The following is an 18,425-nucleotide window of genomic DNA, read 5'->3' on the forward strand; positions in this document are numbered from 1 at the left end:
AAACTTGTTCTTCTAAAGGATGCAATCAAGAAAATGAAGAGACAATCCCTAGTGTGGGAAAAAAATATTTACAAATCATAGAATTCATAAAGGATTGCATCTAGAATATGTATAGAACTCTTAATACCAGGGACACCTGGGTGGCTCAGCAGTTGAGTGTCTGCCTTTGGCCCAGGGTATGATCTCAGGATCCAGGATCGAGTCCCACATTGGGTTCCTTGCAGGGAGCCCGCTTCTCCTGCCTCTCTCTCTCTCTCTCTCTCTCACTGTGTCTCTCATGAATAAATAAAAATCTTAAAAAAAAAAAAAGAACTCAATACTAAAATGACAATCTATTAAAAAAAAAAAACAGGCAAAGGCTCTGAATAGACATTTCTCCAAAGAAGATATGCAAATGGCAGTAACGTGTATGAAAAGATGCTGAACACCATTAGTTCTCTGGGAAATGCAAATTAAAATACCACTGAAATACCACTTCACACCCACTAAGATGATTATAAAAGACACGGAATAACAAATACTGGCAAGGAAATGGAGAAATTAGAGCCCTCCTACACTGCTGGTGGGAATGTAGAATGGTGCAGTCAGTTCGGAAAAGAGTCTGGAAGACTCTCCAAAGAGTAAATACATGATCCGGCAATTCTATCCTTAGGTATATTCCCAAGAAAAACAAAAAGCCTATGTTTAATAATAATAAAAAAATGTACAAGAAAACTCAGTCATATTATTCATAAAAGCCAAAAAAGTAGAAACAATTCAGAATATCTAAAAACTGATGAATGGATGAACAAATCGTGGAAAATCCATACCATGGAATATGATTCAGCCATCAAAGGAATAAAGTACTCGTAGGTGATATAACAATAATAAACCTTAGAAATAGTATGCTAAATGAAAAAAATCTATGTTGCCTAACCCTCTGTCCTGACTTTTATCTGACACCTTCCTCCCTGTGAGCCCTCCTCCCCCAACCCAACTTCCGGGACCAGGTTAGGTTCATCTCCTCCGTTCCCTTAGGGCAAAAAGTTTGACCTTCCTTTTTCTTTTCAAGAGTTGCTGTGCCATTGAAACCCGCTCTCACACTTCATAAGCTTTGCGTGTATTCACAAGGACCTGAAAACTCATATACACGGTCTCTCACAGAGTACATAGGTCACATAGGTTAAAATCACAGATACAATTAAAAAAAAAAAAAAGACTTTTATTTTATTTGACACAGAGAGAGTGTGTGTGCGAGCACAAGCAGGAGGAGCTGCAGAGGGGGAGGGAGGAGCAGGCTTCCCAGTGCGCAGGGAGCCTGATGCGAGGCCTCCATCCCAAGACACTGGGATCATGACCTGAGCCAAAGGCTCTTTACCGCCTGAGCCACCCAGGCTCCCCTCTTAAAAAAAAAAAAAAAAAAAAAAAATCACAGATGCAATTTTTAACTTAGTAAATTTTAATGATGTTCTTGCAAAACATACCATTATGGTGCGAAGTGGTTTTCTTTACCTACTCCTCTAAGTTTAGATATTTTTATTCAGACATTTTAATTAACAGGCGTATTATCAGCGTCCCTCAACACTGACGGGAGGTCGGAAAACTCAAGTGGAGGCAGTTTGCAAGCGCCGTGCCTGGCGCTCAGGTGCTCTCCAAGGCCGCAGAGCTGCGGCGCACAGGTAAGCGCAACAGCGCCCCCGCGGGCAGGTGGGGCCCCGGCGACCACACCCCCGGGGCGCGGGGCCCGCGCGGCCAGGTCGGCCCTATCAGCAGCCCTGGCTGTCGGCGCCCCGCCCCTGGGCGCGGAGTCTCGGCTTGGGTGCGGGCGGCCGCGGCTGCGGGACCTCGGCTCGGCTCCAGGCCCCAGGTGCAGGTGAGTGAGCCTGTCCGCCTCCTGGCCCGCCGCGCCGTCCCCGCCGGCGCCGAGTTCGAGCCGCCCTGCAGGCTGGGTCTCGGGGATCGCGGGCGGGCAAGGGTGACGGAGACCTCTGGTTTTGAGCGGCCTCGAGTTTGGCCGGGGAGCTCGGAAGGCCCGGCCACGCGCCGGTCGGCAGCCCTGGGCGGTCTGTGCGCAGCGCGGGGACCCGGGGCCGCGGGAGGTGAGGGAGGCCGGGCTGCAAGTTTTGAGGTCGCCAAGGAGCGCAAACCGTGGGACCGGCCGGGGCGCCCAGGTCAGCACCCCTCCCCCGTCGCTGCGCTCGGCCCCAGGAAGTGACACCGCTTACCCTCCACCCGGGAGGGCCTGAGCTCTCCAGGGAGCTGGGGGTGGTGAGCCTTCCGGCTCGCCGGGGCCGCGGGCCTGTGCAAGGCCTGGCCCTGCAGCGCGGCCCTCCTGGGAAGGGAGCAGGCCCGCGCGCCCCTGGGCCTCCCCATCTACTCAAAACTGCTGGGGGCGGGGAGTGGGGGGTCTTGACCGCCCGGGGCCGCTCACCTCTGGGCCCCCTGGGGCATCTCATGCTGGAGCTGTGCGGGTCACGCCTGCCCGTCCGTGACGGGCCACTTACTGTCACTCCTGGCGGAGGGGAGACGGCAGTAGACCAAGATAGGAGGCCCCTTCCCTTCCTGAGCTCACGATATAGATAATTTTTATTTCTTTTTCATCCTCATTGCGAATGAGCTCCGCGAGATTAGGGACAAAATCAGTCAATGGAGGCAGAAACGGTGGCTGAAGAACCGCCTGTGGCCAAATTCTGCCTCGGACACGGACGTCTTTGAGCTTCCGTTTCTCCCATCTGCAAAATGGACCGAGTGATACTTACACCCTGGAGTTTTGGTGAGCATTAAGCGAGGGAGAGGTTGAAACACACAGGCGACTTCCTGACAAATAGTAAATTAGCAAATCAGGTCATTATTCTTGACCAAGTCAACGCCGACCTTTTAGAAAATTGCAGTCAGAACAATTTTTGCAAGAAGAGAGTGGGCAATAAAATATGTTAAAATGCGCTATGATGAAGAAGAATATGACTGACCTCTAAGCAAGTGAAAATATAACGAGTTTTAAAAATTGGAAATTACAAGTGGAATATCACAAATGCAGGGAGAAATAAGAACTTTGGGAACAATTCTTTAAAAAAAAAACCCCTCAGTTAATGGATTATCTAAGACTCAGGGAGAAGATGACAACTTGTGCGGGACAGTAGTTTAAGAATTTGCAAAGTAATTATAAATTTCCGAAATGCTTGGGATAGAGATTCTTTTGAGGTACTTTTAAAAAAGAATTTGAAGCTGGTTGTGTTCCAATTCCAATATTTATCAAGTGCCACCTTTCAGATTATCCATTCCAGATAATAGGTTAAAGTAGAATTGAACCCTACACAAAGGTAAATAAATAAATATATATATATATATATATATATATATATATATATATATATAATTATTCCCTAAGTACGAGAAACCAAACTTACTTATGAATGCAGTTTCCACCTGTTCAGGTTTTTACTGCATTTTCAGTAGAGTTCCGAGCTGGGGGGTTAGTCTTGCCCATCTTATTTCTAACTCATTCTGAGCCCACAGCCTGGGCTAGTCTCTAGTGTTCCCTCCCGAGTCGCTGACTTTAATTCTGAAGTCCTTTTGATACTGACTTGTGAGCTTCTATTGGATGCTTCAGATCTAACCATTGGCCCGTCCTCTGACTCTTCCTCTCCCCCTGCCCCTTTCCAGCTATTTTGCCCCTAAATCGCATCTGCCTGGAAAGGAAGCGCCGTTCTGTAAAACCAGGCTTCTGAAACCTTGATGTGCATAGGCGTCACCTGGAGATCTTTATTGACTTGCAGAAACTGAATTGGCCCAGATGAGGCTGAGATTCTGCATAAAGAGCTCCACTGGACGCCAATGCTGGTAGTTCCGCCATCACCTGACATTGTTTTTCAGGCATCTGCTTCTGATTTAATAGTTCCACTCGGTCTTGAATTTGGGCTCTTTCATTTGCAAATGTGATCCACAGGGCTCTGGCATTTTGGGCTCTGGGAACTGCTCCTCTCACAGCCAGGCTGTCATCTCCTGGTCGAACCACACTGCTCTTGAGACAGGCCTCCGTGGAAGGCTGAGCTGACCTGCCTTTTCTCCTCTGGGCTCGCTCTGTTGATACAGGCAGTCAAAGGCCTTCTGGGATGTGGGCAAGGGTTAGTCAAACATGCTAACTGTATGTTCCCCTCCTTCAAATTTCTTTCTCCAGCCTCAACTTTAAACCCTTTGACAAGAGACGTTAACTCTTACAGCATCTTTTCTGCTCAAAATTCTTTCTCTGTCTTGAATATCTATAGTACTGCATTAGATGGAAAGAAATAATAGAAATATCATGGGGCCACATTTATAATTTTAAATTTCCTGGTGGCCTAAAAAAAGAAGAAACAGGTGAAATTGATTTGAATATATTTTATTTAACTCAATACATCAATAATATAAAATATTAGGATGTATAATCAATACAAAAGCTGTTAATGATATGTTTTAGGTGATTTGTTTTTCTAACAAGTTCTTTGAAATCTGGTGTATAGTTGATGCATAATATATCTCATTTTTGACTAGCCACATTTTGGATGTTCATTTCAAGTGGCTACCATATTTGACAGCTCAGTTCTAATTTATGCGTAGAAGATCAGAAAACCAAGCCTTCAACTTTTCTAAATATGTTTCTTCTTTGTTCTGTTTTCTTCAGCCCTAATGAGTTATAATTTACATCTATTAAATCAACTTTAAGCATACAATTCTGTGAGTTTTATTATGTATACAGTTGTGCATTCACAAACACAGTCATATATATAGGACATTTCCATCACCCCCAAAAGTTCCTTGTGTTGGAGTTAATCCCCTTCCCACAGCCTTGGGCTTGGCATCCACTAGTCTGTTTTTGAAATAGGATAGTTTCGTTTATTTTCTAGAGTTTCGTATAAATGGAATCCTATAATAATTTACCTTTGGAATCTAGTTTCTTTCCCTTTGTATCATGCTTTTGAGATTTACTTGTTTTTAAGTATCAGTTCGATTTTATGTTTGGTAAAATGCCATTGTATGGATATACCACAGTCTGTTCATTTACCAGTTATTGGTTTTATGAATTATTTTTATTTATTTATTTATGAGATTTTATTTTATTCATTCATGAGAGACACAGGCAGAGTGAGATGCAGGCTCCCTGTAGGGAGCATGATGTGGGACTTGGTACCAGGACCCTGAGGTATACCCCACCACCTGAGCCAACGGCAGGCGCTCAACCACTGAGCCACCCAGGTGCCCCTATGAATTATTTCCAGCTTTTGGTATTATTGCATTGCACTTATGATGCAGAAATGCCCCATGGCCTATTCTGTACATAAAGGTCTCAACTGGGATCCTAGGGGTAGCTAGCATGCCTTCAACTAGGTAGTGTATTTGTGAGTTTGTTCTTTATTATTTTTTTTTTCAAAAGGGCCAGATACTCCTTTTCTTTCTTTTCTTTTTTTCTTTTCTTTTCTTTCTTTTCTTTTCTTTTCTTTTCTTTTCTTTTCTTTTCTTTTCTTTTCTTTCTTTTCTTTCTTTTCTTTTCTTTTCTTTTCTTTCTTTTCTCTTTTCTTTCTTTCTTTCTTTTTTCTTTTCTTTCTTTTCTTTTTCTTTTCTTTTTTCTTTTCATTTTATTTATTCATGAGAGACAGAGAGAGGCAGAGACACAGGCAGAGGGAGAAGCAGGCTCCATGCAGGGAGCCCAATGCGGGACTTGAGCCCAGAACTGGGATGTGGGATCACGCCCAGGGCCCAAGGCAGGCGTTCAACCGCTGAGCCACCCAGGCGTCCCTGTGAGTTGGTTCTTTAATGTCCCAGACAAGACTCCAGCTAGGCAAGCAGAACAAATGGCTTTCAAGGAAAGTGATCAAATGGGGGAAACGCACACTCACTCACTCTATACATATATACATAGGAAGATGTCTTTAAAAAATTCTCATTGTGATTTAAGACAATGGTAATATAACTTAACAACTGAAAGCTTCTAATAATGAGAAATAGTGTTTTTCTTTCTTTTTTTTTTTTTTAAGATTTTATTTATTTATTCATGAGAGAGACACAGAGAGAGAGGGGCACAGACACAGGCAGAGGGAGAAGCAGGCTCCATGCCCGGAGCCTGATGTGGGACGTGGGACTGGATCCTGGGTCTCCAGGATCACATCCTGGGCTGAAGGTGGAGCTATACTGCTGAGCCACCTGGGCTGCCTGAAATGGTGTTTTCCAATGAGAACATCTATTTTAATTCACAAACAATAAAGTTAGAGAAAGTTATAGCATCTCTAGTTGTGTAGTTAGAGAAGATTCTAGCTTTCTTAACTGACCTTGTCCCAAGCACACACAGACTAACTGGCACAGGTCAGGAGGCTTTCTCACATTATCCTTAAATGCCATCGAGTTAAATCTTGTTATGAATTGAAATAGTGGATTTTTCTCCTAAGTCCAAAAGAAGTAAGAAGAAATGAAAAGGGATAAGAAAGTGAATGATGAATTCTTGTAACAGATACTTATATAGAGCTATCTGTCTACCAGACTTGGCTCTGTCCCCAGTAAAAATATTAAGAAGCCCTTTTCCTCATGGTGACAGGTTAAGAGCATTGAAGGATCAGAGAGCAGTGCCAGCATAAGTGTAGCCATAATTAGTTTTTATTGAGACTATTCTATGCATTGGCTCAGATAATTTTCACAATTATACTCCTAAGGGAGGAATTGATTTCGGCAATGCACAAAGGATGAAGCCACAGCTCAGATCAGGAAACATTTCAGTGTTCTAAAGCTAGATACCGATTAATTCAGGATTTAGACCTAGGTCTATGTTACTCTAGCACCAGTGCCTTCTTTTCTGCCCTAAACTGCCAGGGAAAAGGAAGCAGCCTAGGTCTATGGGATGTGCTGCCAAGAATAAAGCCAAGTTGGGCTGGGGAGGGAGCTTGCAGATAACTTAAGAAGAGGTATCGGATGCTTTTAAGTGTTAAGAGAAATGGAACATGGTATCATGAATCAGCACAGCCTAAAAATGAGAAAAGCATCAGTCACATCATGATCTGAGCGCCCGTGCATGTGGCATGGGTAGCATGAAGAAAGCATTCTCTCCCTTTAAGGACCAGACAGGTCACTAGTTAATAACCTGAGATTTGGAGCTGCATAAAACTGGATTGTAGTTTTTACTTTGTCACTTACTCATTCTGAGACATTTGGCAGTTAAATACTTCCTTAAGAATTTCACTTTTCACTTTCATAAAATAGGTGTTATTAAACCTCACTGATAGAATTACTGTGGGATTTGCTCGTTCAAGGTCTGTAAAGCGTTCAGCCATTGCCTAGCACAGAAGAACTGATCAGAAAATGGTATTGATGATGATTTTCTACCTTCCTATTACTATTCTTGAAATGAATACCTTCATGCATCATTATCTCTCCACACCAACTGCAGAACCATGCTTGACTCTTCAGTCCTCTCCCATGGCATGCTTTGTGTACAAGCTCAGGGCTTAGGAGAGCACTGAACCGGAGGTCATGGTAGTCTTCCCCTATTCTTTTTCCCTCTCATACAATTTGTTAATTGAGATACCATTCTTGTGCCATAAAATTCACCCTTTTTTAAAATTTTTATTTATTTATGATAGTAACACAGAGAGAGAAGCAGAGACACAGGCAGAGGGAGAAGCAGGCTCCATGCACCGGGAGCCCGACTTGGGACCCGATCCCGGGTCTCCTGGATCGCGCCCTGGGCCAAAGGCAGGCGCCAAACCGCTGCACCACCCAGGGATCCCATAAAATTCACCCTTTATAGATATACAGTATTTGGGGGATATAATTACAAATACATCTAACAAGCACCACTATCTAATTCCACATTATTTTCACCACCCCCCAAAAGAAACCTCAAACCTATGAGCAGTCATCCTCATTCTTTCTCCCATCAGCCCTCCACAAATAACATCTAAGGTTTGCTATTCTGGACATTTTATGTAAATGGAATTCTATAACATGTGATCTTTTGTGTCTGGCTTCATTTACTTGGCCTAGTGTTGTCAAGTTTCATTCATGTGTATCATGAGCCAATATTTCATTTCTCCCTTCCTTCCATGTTTACACTTCTATCCCATTAGTGATTCCAAACTACTTCCCTGAAATGCTGTAAAACCTCTTTGTGCCAGCCATCCCACCTGCACACATCTCCCTCAGGTCTTTCTCTGGACTGCCCTACACTGGAATGCATGTGGCCCCCATCGCCTCATCTTTCCCCTCTCCCCCCAAAACATGGGTCCTCTGAGACTCCTGTCAAAGATTATGACAGGCCCTGGTGAAATTTCTTCATCAAACAGGCCCTTTCTCATTTCCACACACCTTATGCATAAGGGTCCGTGTTCGACTTTTACCACCTTTCCCACCAAATGTCTGGTTAAAGCTCTGAGGTTGCAGACAGAGCCTTGAACTAAGACTGTAGACACGTTAGGTCTGCCAGCTGCCAACTCTGACTTACAGACTGTTTGGTTTTATAATGTCACTCAATGTCTCCATTGCTTTATCAAAAGGCCAAAAATACTCTCATTTTCAGAGCTTTTCTATGAGGGATAAGGAAGGCAGGGGAATGTGATTTTCAAATCACAAATAGTTATGAAAATCAAAATATTACCTCACAGTTATTGTGGTCATTGTTTTGACCTGTTAGAAGGTGTTAGAGCTGTTAGAAGGTGCAAGTGTCTTCATGCTAAATGATTCTCATGGGAAGGCTCATGACAAAGGAAGTTCTGGATTTTCATTCATCAAAAGTTGAGGACCTTATACACCTGAAACTAATATAGCACTGTATGTTGAGTCTACTGGAATTAAAATTAAAAAAAAAAAAAATTTGAGGACCTGTGTGTAGACACTGATATTTCTTTTCTTTTTTTTTAAATTTTTATTTATTTATGATAGTCACACACACAGAGAGAGAGAGAGAGAAGCAGAGACACAGGCAGAGGGAGAAGCAGGCTTCATGCACCAGGAGCCCGACGTGGGATTCGACCCCGGGTCTCCGGGGATCGCGCCCTGGGCCAAAGGCAGGCGCCAAACCGCTGCACCACCCAGGGATCCCTGACACTGATATTTCTGAGGATATAGTAATGAACAGGGGAAAAAAAAACAAAAACAAAAACAGTCTCTGATTTCTAGAACTTATATTCTAGCAGGAGGATTCAGGCAATTAAAAATATGCGTTAGGTGGTGGTGAAAAGAAAAAGCAAGCAGGTTAGTATATGGAGAGTGATTGTATGGATGGCCATGCTTTAGTTAGGCTAGACAGAGTCAGCTCTTCTGATAAGGGAGCGTGTAAGGAGAGTGTGGAATGAAGTCACCCAGTCAGGCGGATATTAGGGTGCAGGGCCTTCAAGCAGTAACAGCAAGTGCAAACATGCTGAGGCAGCCGTGTGTTTTGATGCTTTTAACACTAAGGGTGTGTTTTGGTGGATGGGAAAAGATGAAACAGATGGTGGCTCACGCAGGGCTACTCCTCTCACGGGCTTCAGTTGGTCCCTCCATCCAGTAGGAGTCAAGGAAAATCTTTAATTTAACAAGGAGTAATTCTTGTTCTAACGAGAGTACAAATTGATGTCTAATATGAGCTGGAGTGAATAACAGGTTTGAATACCGTGTTACCCGGGTATCTGGCCAAGTTGTCCAGGATACTCAGCATCCCTTTATTTGCACTCTTTTCTTACCTTGACCCTTTTTTGTTTGCCCATCTACCCAGGATTCTGGAAGCAAGAAGTGCCTTAGAAATCCCAGCTGGGCAGGCAAGAGCCAGGGGAGAAGCTACAATGACTTCAGCGGTCCTGGTGGACATACGAGATGAAGTGACCTGCCCCATCTGCCTGGAGCTCCTGACAGAACCCGTGAGCATAGACTGTGGCCACAGCTTCTGCCAAGCTTGCATCATGGGAAATAGCACGGAGTTGGTGATGGGCCAAGACGGGGAAAGCAGCTGTCCTGTATGTCAGACCAGCTACCAGCCCGGGGACCTGCGGCCTAATCGGCACCTGGCCAACATAGCGGAGAGGCTCAGAGAGGTGGTACTAGGCCCTGGGATGCAGCTGAAAGTGACTCTCTGTGCACACCATGGGGAAAAGCTCCAGCTCTTCTGTAAGGAGGATGGGAAGCTTATATGCTGGCTTTGTGAGCGGTCTCAGGAGCACCGTGGTCACCACACGGTCCTTATGGAGGAGGTTGCCCACGAGTATCAGGTAGGATTCCAAACAGAGAAGGCAGGGAAGAGCAGGGCCTTGGCAGGAGATGACTTTTCTTTATCCTGTAATATTTTTTTTTTTAAGATTTTATTTATTCATGAGAATAAATAAATAAATGAGAGAATTCATTCTCTCATTCTCAGAGAGAGCGGGCGAGAGAGAGAAAGGCAGAGACACAGGTAGAGGGAGAAGCAGGCTCCATGCAGGAAGCCTGACGCGGGACTCAATCCTGGGTCTCCAGGATCACACCCTGAGCTGAAGGTGGCGTTAAACCACTGAGCCACCCAGGCTGCCCATTTATCCTGTAATCTAATTTCTTTGTAGTTTTTCCATTTACCTAGAGGATGAACCTAGAAAATGCCCCCTGCCCAAGGGTAGAGACTTTATCTCTTCATTGCTGCTCAAGACCTGCTCCGCAAGAGTAGAGGATGCTGCAGGGTATAACTTGGTATGATCGAGTGTGGGGGATGTGGTGGTGGTGAGAGAAAAGTCCTTCATAAACAGGTTCTATCCCTGGGAGGAAAGAGAAATGAGTCTATGCCCTTTGGCTCTTTATGCACACTCCCTGTGCATAAAAGATCCTTAGGCCTTCTCAGTTCTTCAGCTGTGGTAGGAGAGACTTCTGAGGTCAGCATAATCTCTTCCCTATTCACTCCATTCTGGACACAGAGACAAGTTAGTGCTTGACCCTGCTTGCCCTGATGTTTCTTTAAGGAGAAGTTCCAGGAGTCTCTGGGGAAGCTGAGGCAAGAGCAACAGGAAGCTGAGAGACTAACAGCTGTTATCATAGGGAAGAGGACATCATGGAAGGTGAGAGAGATTCTTCTTGAAGGTGTCCTGGGATAAGAATCAGGGCAGGGCATGGGAGCCCAGGGTCTGTCTGTTCCCTGATTTGACTGGAAGAGCTTCCCTTTGCCTAATTCTTTTCTGAAGCCCTTCCAAACAAGGGCATTGTTCTCGGTGAGGATGGGGAAGGGGGTGTTAGAGAATGAACATATCAAACAGGAATTCAGGTTTTTAAAGATGGTTACATAGGAGAGGAACCATGACCATTGGCAGCCCCCAATTCCTGATTCCAGACCTTGTTCTACAGTTTCAAGCTCTGGAAGCTCCTGGAAAGACAGGTCACACAATCATTCCCACCTGGGTATTCAAAATTGGAAGGGGAGGCCAATGCAGAGACCTGGGAGGCCAGGGAGGTGCCTTGGAATCTAGACCTCCCCCAGGATCCACAGTCTATGTCCTGGAGGCCTAGATAAGGTAGCCTGGGGCTGATGGTCTGGGAAGAGCTGAAGACAAAGCAGAAGGAAAGAACAGGTTCTGTGGGACTCCCTTCCCATTTTTACTCCTTTCCTGGTGAGACCTAGCCAGAAGAGTGGTGCTGAGCCTGAATCTCCACCCCCACCCAAGAGTAGGGACTCTAAGCTCAACAGATGAGCAGCCTTTATCTCTTACATGTTCCTGAAGAATCAGATGGAACCTGAGAGACACAGGATCCAGACAGAATTTAATAAGTTGAGAAGCATCCTGGACAAAGAGGAGCAGCGACAATTGAAAAAGCTGGAGGAGGAAGAGAGGAAGGGCCTGAGTATTTTAGAAGAGGCTGAGAATGAGCTGGTCCAGCAGAGCGAAACACTGAGGGAGCTCATTTCTGATCTGGAGCTTCGGTGTCAGGGGTCAGCAATGGAGCTGCTGCAGGTAAGACTCGGGGAAGAGCCCTTAGTCTGAGAGTCAAGGCAAAGGGAGACTGACTTTCACTCCCTTCTTATGCAGGACTAATGACCTGGTAGGAGAAAGAAAAAGATTTGCTTGGCCCTGTTGTGCCTCTTGCCTATTAAACTATGCAGAGGTCACGGGTAAAACATAGGATAATTAAGGTATAAATGCTAGGGGATTCTCATTTTCATTTATTATATATAAAGGGTAGTCCAGAAGTTTATTTGATACTATGGAGAAGATCTGTTATATCCACTGATGTTTTAGAGCAACATTTCTCAATCTCGGCACTGTTTATATTTTGAACTGGAAATTCCTTGCCATGAGGGACTGCCCTGTACCTTGTAGGATGTTTAGTAACATCCCTGGCCTCTACCCACTGGATGTCGGTAGCATCTCTCTTCAGCTGTAACAATCAAAATCCTCTAGATATTGCCAAATGTCCCTGGGGGAATCATAATCCCTCTTCCTCCTGTTGAGATTCACTGGCCATTTGGCATCTGTCAACTCTGAGGCTGTGTTGGGATTTGTCAGGTACTTTTCAGCCAGCTTAGTTACAGGCAAACACCCAAGCTCAAGTACTTAGAGATTCTGTGTCATCACCAGTCCTTCTTTGCTTTCACTATCTTTAGGGCAAAATCATTTAACATGTAAAAGAAGTTTGAATGGGTCTTTTTAAGACACAAAGAAGACTGAGCTCTGGGACGTGTGTACTGGGGTGTGTGTATGCATGTGTGTGTGCCTGGAGAGTACAAGGTGTCAGTTTGGAGATATTTGATACAGGAGCTTGAACCAAAGTTGAAATCTGAGCGGGTGATTTCTGCATAGAATGACTAGTGTGACTGGAGACTGGATGTAGTTTCAACATTCTGGAACATTCAGGCTATTCCTTATTTTCTGTTTGCTTTCTTGCTTTCCTCTTGCTCTCCATTTATTGGTAGAATAATTAGTCCTAGTTACTTATCCTTGGGTCCTAGTATTAGGGTCATGGAGTAGCTACATTCTACCTATTGGACCTTTTCCCACGCACTGCTTCATTTTATTTTTCTTGTCCTTTTTCTTCAGCCTGGATATTGGGTTGCCCTGATGCTTCTCCCTGCCCCCACTTGAGCCCCTCCACAGACTCTTCAAGCTGTAAAAATTGCTCCATAAGTGCAAAGGGCTCATCCATTTATATCATTCGACAGGACCTGTCTAGACTCTCACATCTGTTTGTATGACTGCCTTATGGGTGTTTTAACCTGAGTGCTGTTCCACAGTCAGGTTTTCTAGAGCTCGCTCAGCACAAATACTTTCTTCCTCCCCTTTTTTGTATCGATGTGACATTGTTGCATGTTAGATTTGATAGCCCATGCCAGCCTGTGGCTTTCAAGTATCAGAATGTGACCCTTGAGAATAAAGCTAACGGAAGAGAAGGAGACATGAAGTGGCACCTAGATTTGGCCATTGAGTTCCTCAGTAAGCCATGCCTTAAGGCTGATCCAATCCTAGGTATTTGGTGTAAATTGACACATCCACCCCCTCTATTGCTTTCCATATTCAAACCAGTTTGAGTTGTGTTTCTGTCAAATGCCACCCAAAATAGGCCCAACACAGAAAATAGTTATTGCCACGTTACATAGATCAAGCCATTGTCCGTCCTTTCAGTCAATGTGGTGCATAGAGCAGAAGCTATGAGGACCAAGCGGGAGGCTCTGCTCCAGAAAGGCCATGGTGGCAGTGATGACAGTGAAGAGCAGGTGGCTAAAAGAAGTTATGAGTGTGAAACGGACTGGCTTGATCTGAGATGGGACATCAAAGTGAATATGACGTAGTTTTTAGAATCATACTTTGTCTAAATTGGGTGATTAAATGGATCCTGGCAACACTGAGGAAGATTGAAGATAAGAGACTTCACCATTGCAGGAAAAGTAAGGTTTTTTTTTTTTTTTTTTAAGCGTTTTGAGTTTGTGGTGCCGATAGCTCTCTTGCTGGCATATATGAGAGACATCTGAGTGGAAGTACAGATTTAGAAACCATGAATATGAGTGTGTGTCGAAATCAAGAAAACTAGATGAGGTCAGAAAGGATAGCATTGAGGGTGAGAGGAGGTAAAGTTTGAGAAATAACCACATTTAAGGCTCTTGTATCCTTAGCAATCAGAATGTAAGCATCTCAAGGACAGAAATGATGACTTAATCATGTGGGATTCTCTAGTTCTAATAGATAGTGTGCATATTTAACATTACGCACACACCCTATCATCAAAATAAAGGTACTAATGAATGAGTTGAATCATTTCCTGACATCCCTACATTAAAGTCTCAGGGACAGTCTGCTCTGAGTTCTTAATCTACTTTGTGGCCTCCAGTTTGGGTCCTTTTTTATTCCCATCATATCATGGGGTGGTGGGAATGGGATAAGGAATATGGATGAGGCTATTAACGGGTGAGGCCTATTCTATTACTCTTTAGCTTAACATTTCTCTTTCCTTCCTAGGATGTGAGTGATGTCATGAAAAGGTATGTGTAGGAGAGAACACAGAATGGTCCCCTTGGATTGACAAGGATTTCTGCACCCATAGAGTTATCTTGTGGGCAGTGGAAAAGGAAAAAAGAAAAATCACAAGGCAGGGAAGATATAGGACTGTGATGCCTTGAGTTGCTCATCATAAGAATTTTTGGGTTCCCCAAAATAAAGGGAATGACTTGGTTTCTATGGTAAGAGAATTTGGATGAAGGGGGGATTGGTCACAAATTGGGGACAGTAGTGTTCTTAAGAATAAAAATTGCAGTATCATTAACTCCCCTAGTATCCCATGACCGGACTCCATTGCCACAAAACTTTGGATGTTTCCAACCCAGATTCTAGTAGCTTATAGTTACCTCAAACTACACAGCTTTTCTTTGTCCATCTATATTATCAGAGGGAAATTTCCCATCTGTGTTTTCCAAGGTCCAAAATACAACACCTGGGGCATTTCGCTTCAATTTCCCTTTCTCTTTTGGCTTTTGAAAAGTCCAGGCCTTACTACCTTTTTCTCCTCAGACTTCCTTTTTTTTTTTTTCAATTCCAGGAAAAACATAGACAAGGTCTTGAGAAGATTGGTTTTGGCCTTGAAACAAAACATGTTCTCTTCTTTCTCCCATACTCTAGAATCTCATCCATCAAGATGACATCTAAGGTTGCCCACACACCTGTACCTTTCAGCTCCTCATAGACACATGAAACACAGAGTCCATTGTCCCTTCTGAAATATTCACTCTTGGCTTGGAGATAAAGATGTCTTCTTTCTCCAACTGGCATGATATTCCCAGAGACAGAGATATTCCCTCCTAAAACACTGTTCTGCAGGCCTTTCTCCCTAAGCCTTTAGGAGAGCCTAAGGCCTAACTCACTCTTCACAATGAAGCCCTTTACTCGATACTCTCAGAGCCCCAGCAGCAGTTTCCTGGTGTTCTCCCTGTCAACACACACATCTCCAGTCCGTTATACTAGACCTTTAAGATGACATTGACATTGTAAACATTTTGTATCTTTTTTAGAGGTAGAAAAATATTTCCCAGCCCATTATTTTATATAGTCCTAGGATGTAGAGAGAGAAGGGAAAATTATTGTGTTTTATAAAAAACAAAAAACAAAAACAAAAAAACAAAACAAGCAAACCAAAATGAGTCTTTGAAAGGTTAGATCTTATCCAAGTTTGCACAGATGGTGAGAAGCTAGTTTCTAGTCCAGGTCTTCCAGTTCTAGTGCCAGAGCTCTTTGCAGAACGTTGCTCATTTTCTTTAGGAGAGAATGCTGAAGTTCTCCCAGGGGCCTGGTTGATGGGGAAGATGGGTGTTGGAGGAACCCAAGGCCAGCAGTGTAGGAGATTCATAAGGTCTATTCTCTCTAGAAGTGAGTTCTGGACCCTAAAGAAGCCAGAAGCTCTCCCTACCAAGCTGAAGAGTATGTTTCGAGTTCCAGATCTGAAAAAGATGCTGCGAGTGTTTAGAGGTGAGGAGATTCAGGGGACAGCTTTTGGATGTGAAATTATTGTAGCCTCAGCAATACATAGAATGGAGTGTAGAGTTGGTATTTGGTAATAGCAGTGCAGAGAGAGATCAGAGAGAGAGGGACATAACCATGCTGAAGAAGATGCAGTTCATATATAAGGCGGAACGAGATGGCCAGCTTGCATCATTATAGAATTTCCTGCTTCACCCCTCAATAAGGGGGAGACAGCCGACCTGAAACTGTCCATTCTGTATAACATAATTGACTCTGTTTATCATTACAGAACTGACGGATGTCCAGAGCTACTGGGGTAAGTAACAACCATGGCCTCTCTGAGCTGAAATGTCCTTGGCCTTTCTCACCTGCTCCTCCCACTCAGACATACCCACACACACTCTCAACTACAAGGTGTTAGTACCATCTCTCCAACCCCCCACATAGTTCCATTCCTCCACTTCTGTGTTTCCTCTTCCCTGTGTCTTATGACCCATGTACCCATCCTTATCTGCTGATGTTGTACCTTTTCCCACAGTGGACGTGACTCTGAATCCACACACGGCTAACTTAAATCTCGTCATGTCTAAAAACCGAAGACAGGTGAGATTTGTGGGTGCCAAGCTATCTGCGTCTTACCTGGAAGAGCATTATGACTGTGGTATCCTGGGCTCTCAGCACTTCTCCTCTGGGAAACATTACTGGGAGGTAGATGTGGCCAAGAAGACTGACTGGATCCTGGGGGTGTGCAGTAATTCAGTGGGACCAACGTACTGTTTCAGCCAGTTTACGAACAATCGAAATGTCTACTCCAGATATCAACCTCAGAGTGGATACTGGGTGATTGGGCTCCATCATAAACATGAATATAGAGCCTATGAGGAATCTTCTACTTCCCTGCTCCTCTCCATGATGGTACCCCCTCGCCGTGTTGGGGTTTTCTTAGACTACGAGGCCGGCACTGTTTCCTTTTATAATGTCACAAACCATGGCTTTCCCATCTATACTTTCTCTAAATATTACTTTCCTACCACCCTTTCTCCATATTTCAATCCTTGCAACTGTGTAGTCCCAATGACCCTGCGTCGCCCAAGCTCTTGAACATTCTGCTATCTCCACCCATATCTGAGCAGGACCCTCTAATAAGATTCATCTGTATCTCAGTCTTTCTGCACTTCTGTTTTCCTGCGTTCTCACACCCTTCCCTTCAAACATTTATTCAGTGCCAAAATATACCCAGAGGTGATTGTGAACATCCCTGAATGATTAATTACCAATATTGAGATGGGTGAGGGTAGCTTTCAACATTTTACCATTACCGTTGATTCATGGGATCAAATTTAGGAAGTTCTTTTCTATTAATTTGCTATCATCTTCTGCACTGAATGGAAAATTGAATTTCAATAGATACTGTCCATAATTATTGATATAATCCTGTGCCCTGTTTATTCTGTCATTGGAATACATTGATTTGTTTCCATTTTTAAATGCAACACAAAGTCCTGAAATAAATCATTATTCCTCATATGCAATAATGGATTTGTTTTTGCTAGTATATTGTGTGGGTTTCATTACCATCCCCATTGATGAAAAAAAGCGACCTATAATGTTACAGTGTTGTAACACCGATGTCAGGTTTTGTAAAATGCAATAAATGAGCAAAAAAATTACTATACTTTTGTGTAAGTATAGGTTTTTTTTTATTATTTTTTATTTATTTATGATAGTCACACACAGAGAGAGAGAGAGAGAGAGGCAGAGACATAGGCAGAGGGAGAAGCAGGCTCCATGCACTGGGAGCCTGATGTGGGATTCGATCCTGGATCTCCAGGATCATGCCCTGGGCCAAAGGCAGACGCTAAACCGCTGTGCTACCCAGGGATCCCTTGTGTAAGTATATATAGGATTGAGTGCTAAAAACCATTATAATGTTAATTTTGGTGGCTTTAAATCAAATTTTAACTTCAGTTTTCACTGCAGCCTTTATGGATTTAAAAATTTAAGATTAGTAATTGAAAATTTAAAGCAAATTTCCCAAATTCATTGAAGTAGAAAAAAGGGAAAAGAAAATGATGATCGAATATAGATTTTTCTCTCAGAATGGGAGGAAAACATACAAAGAAAATAATATAAAGCACTTTTAGGAAGAGAATGACTTTTTCCAGTGTCTCCCCCTTTCTTTATGCTCAAATGTGAGCAGCCTGTGAATGAGCTGCAATGGCTTTGCTAGAGGTGCTATATGCTTTTGAGCCAACTGTAAAAGAAATTAGGAGGTGGCTGTGAGAGTGGAAACAAATACCAAGGAGCTGACTAGAGCTACTGTCCAATATGGTAGCCAAGAGCTACCTGTGGCTATTGAGTTCTTTTTTTTTTTTTTTAATATTTTATTTATTTATTCATGAGAGACACAGGGAAAGAGAGAGGCAAAGACACAGGCAGAGGGAGAAGTAGGCTCCATGCAGGGAGCCCAACGTGGGACTCGATCCCGGGTCTCCAGGATCAGGCTCTGGGCTGAAGGTGGTGCCAAACCACTGAGCCACCCAGGCTGCC

At 43.7% G+C, this 18,425-nt stretch overlaps 1 protein-coding gene across 3 annotated transcripts; it reads left to right on the plus strand.

Annotated features, from left to right (window-relative positions):
* The first annotated feature begins 1,743 nt into the window (after positions 1–1,743).
* Positions 1,744–17,545, plus strand: TRIM6 (tripartite motif containing 6). Of its 3 annotated transcripts, none has more exons than XM_025459242.3 (9): positions 1,776–1,852; positions 2,597–2,752; positions 9,695–10,184; positions 10,902–10,997; positions 11,655–11,885; positions 14,382–14,404; positions 15,781–15,881; positions 16,165–16,191; positions 16,414–17,545. In XM_025459242.3, exons 3-9 carry the CDS (start codon positions 9,762–9,764, stop codon positions 16,974–16,976), a joined length of 1,464 nt encoding a protein of 487 aa, XP_025315027.1. In that variant the 5' UTR covers positions 1,776–1,852; positions 2,597–2,752; positions 9,695–9,761; the 3' UTR covers positions 16,977–17,545. The 3 variants fall into 3 exon arrangements, with proteins under 3 accessions (XP_025315029.1, XP_025315027.1, XP_048954809.1); XM_049098852.1 differs by having other exon boundaries at positions 15,784–15,881; XM_025459244.3 differs by lacking the exon at positions 2,597–2,752 and having other exon boundaries at positions 1,744–1,852.
* The last annotated feature ends 880 nt before the right edge of the window (positions 17,546–18,425 follow it).

This window comes from Canis lupus, chromosome 21, assembly GCF_003254725.2.
Source record: "Canis lupus dingo isolate Sandy chromosome 21, ASM325472v2, whole genome shotgun sequence".
NCBI classification, from domain to species: domain Eukaryota; kingdom Metazoa; phylum Chordata; class Mammalia; order Carnivora; family Canidae; genus Canis; species Canis lupus.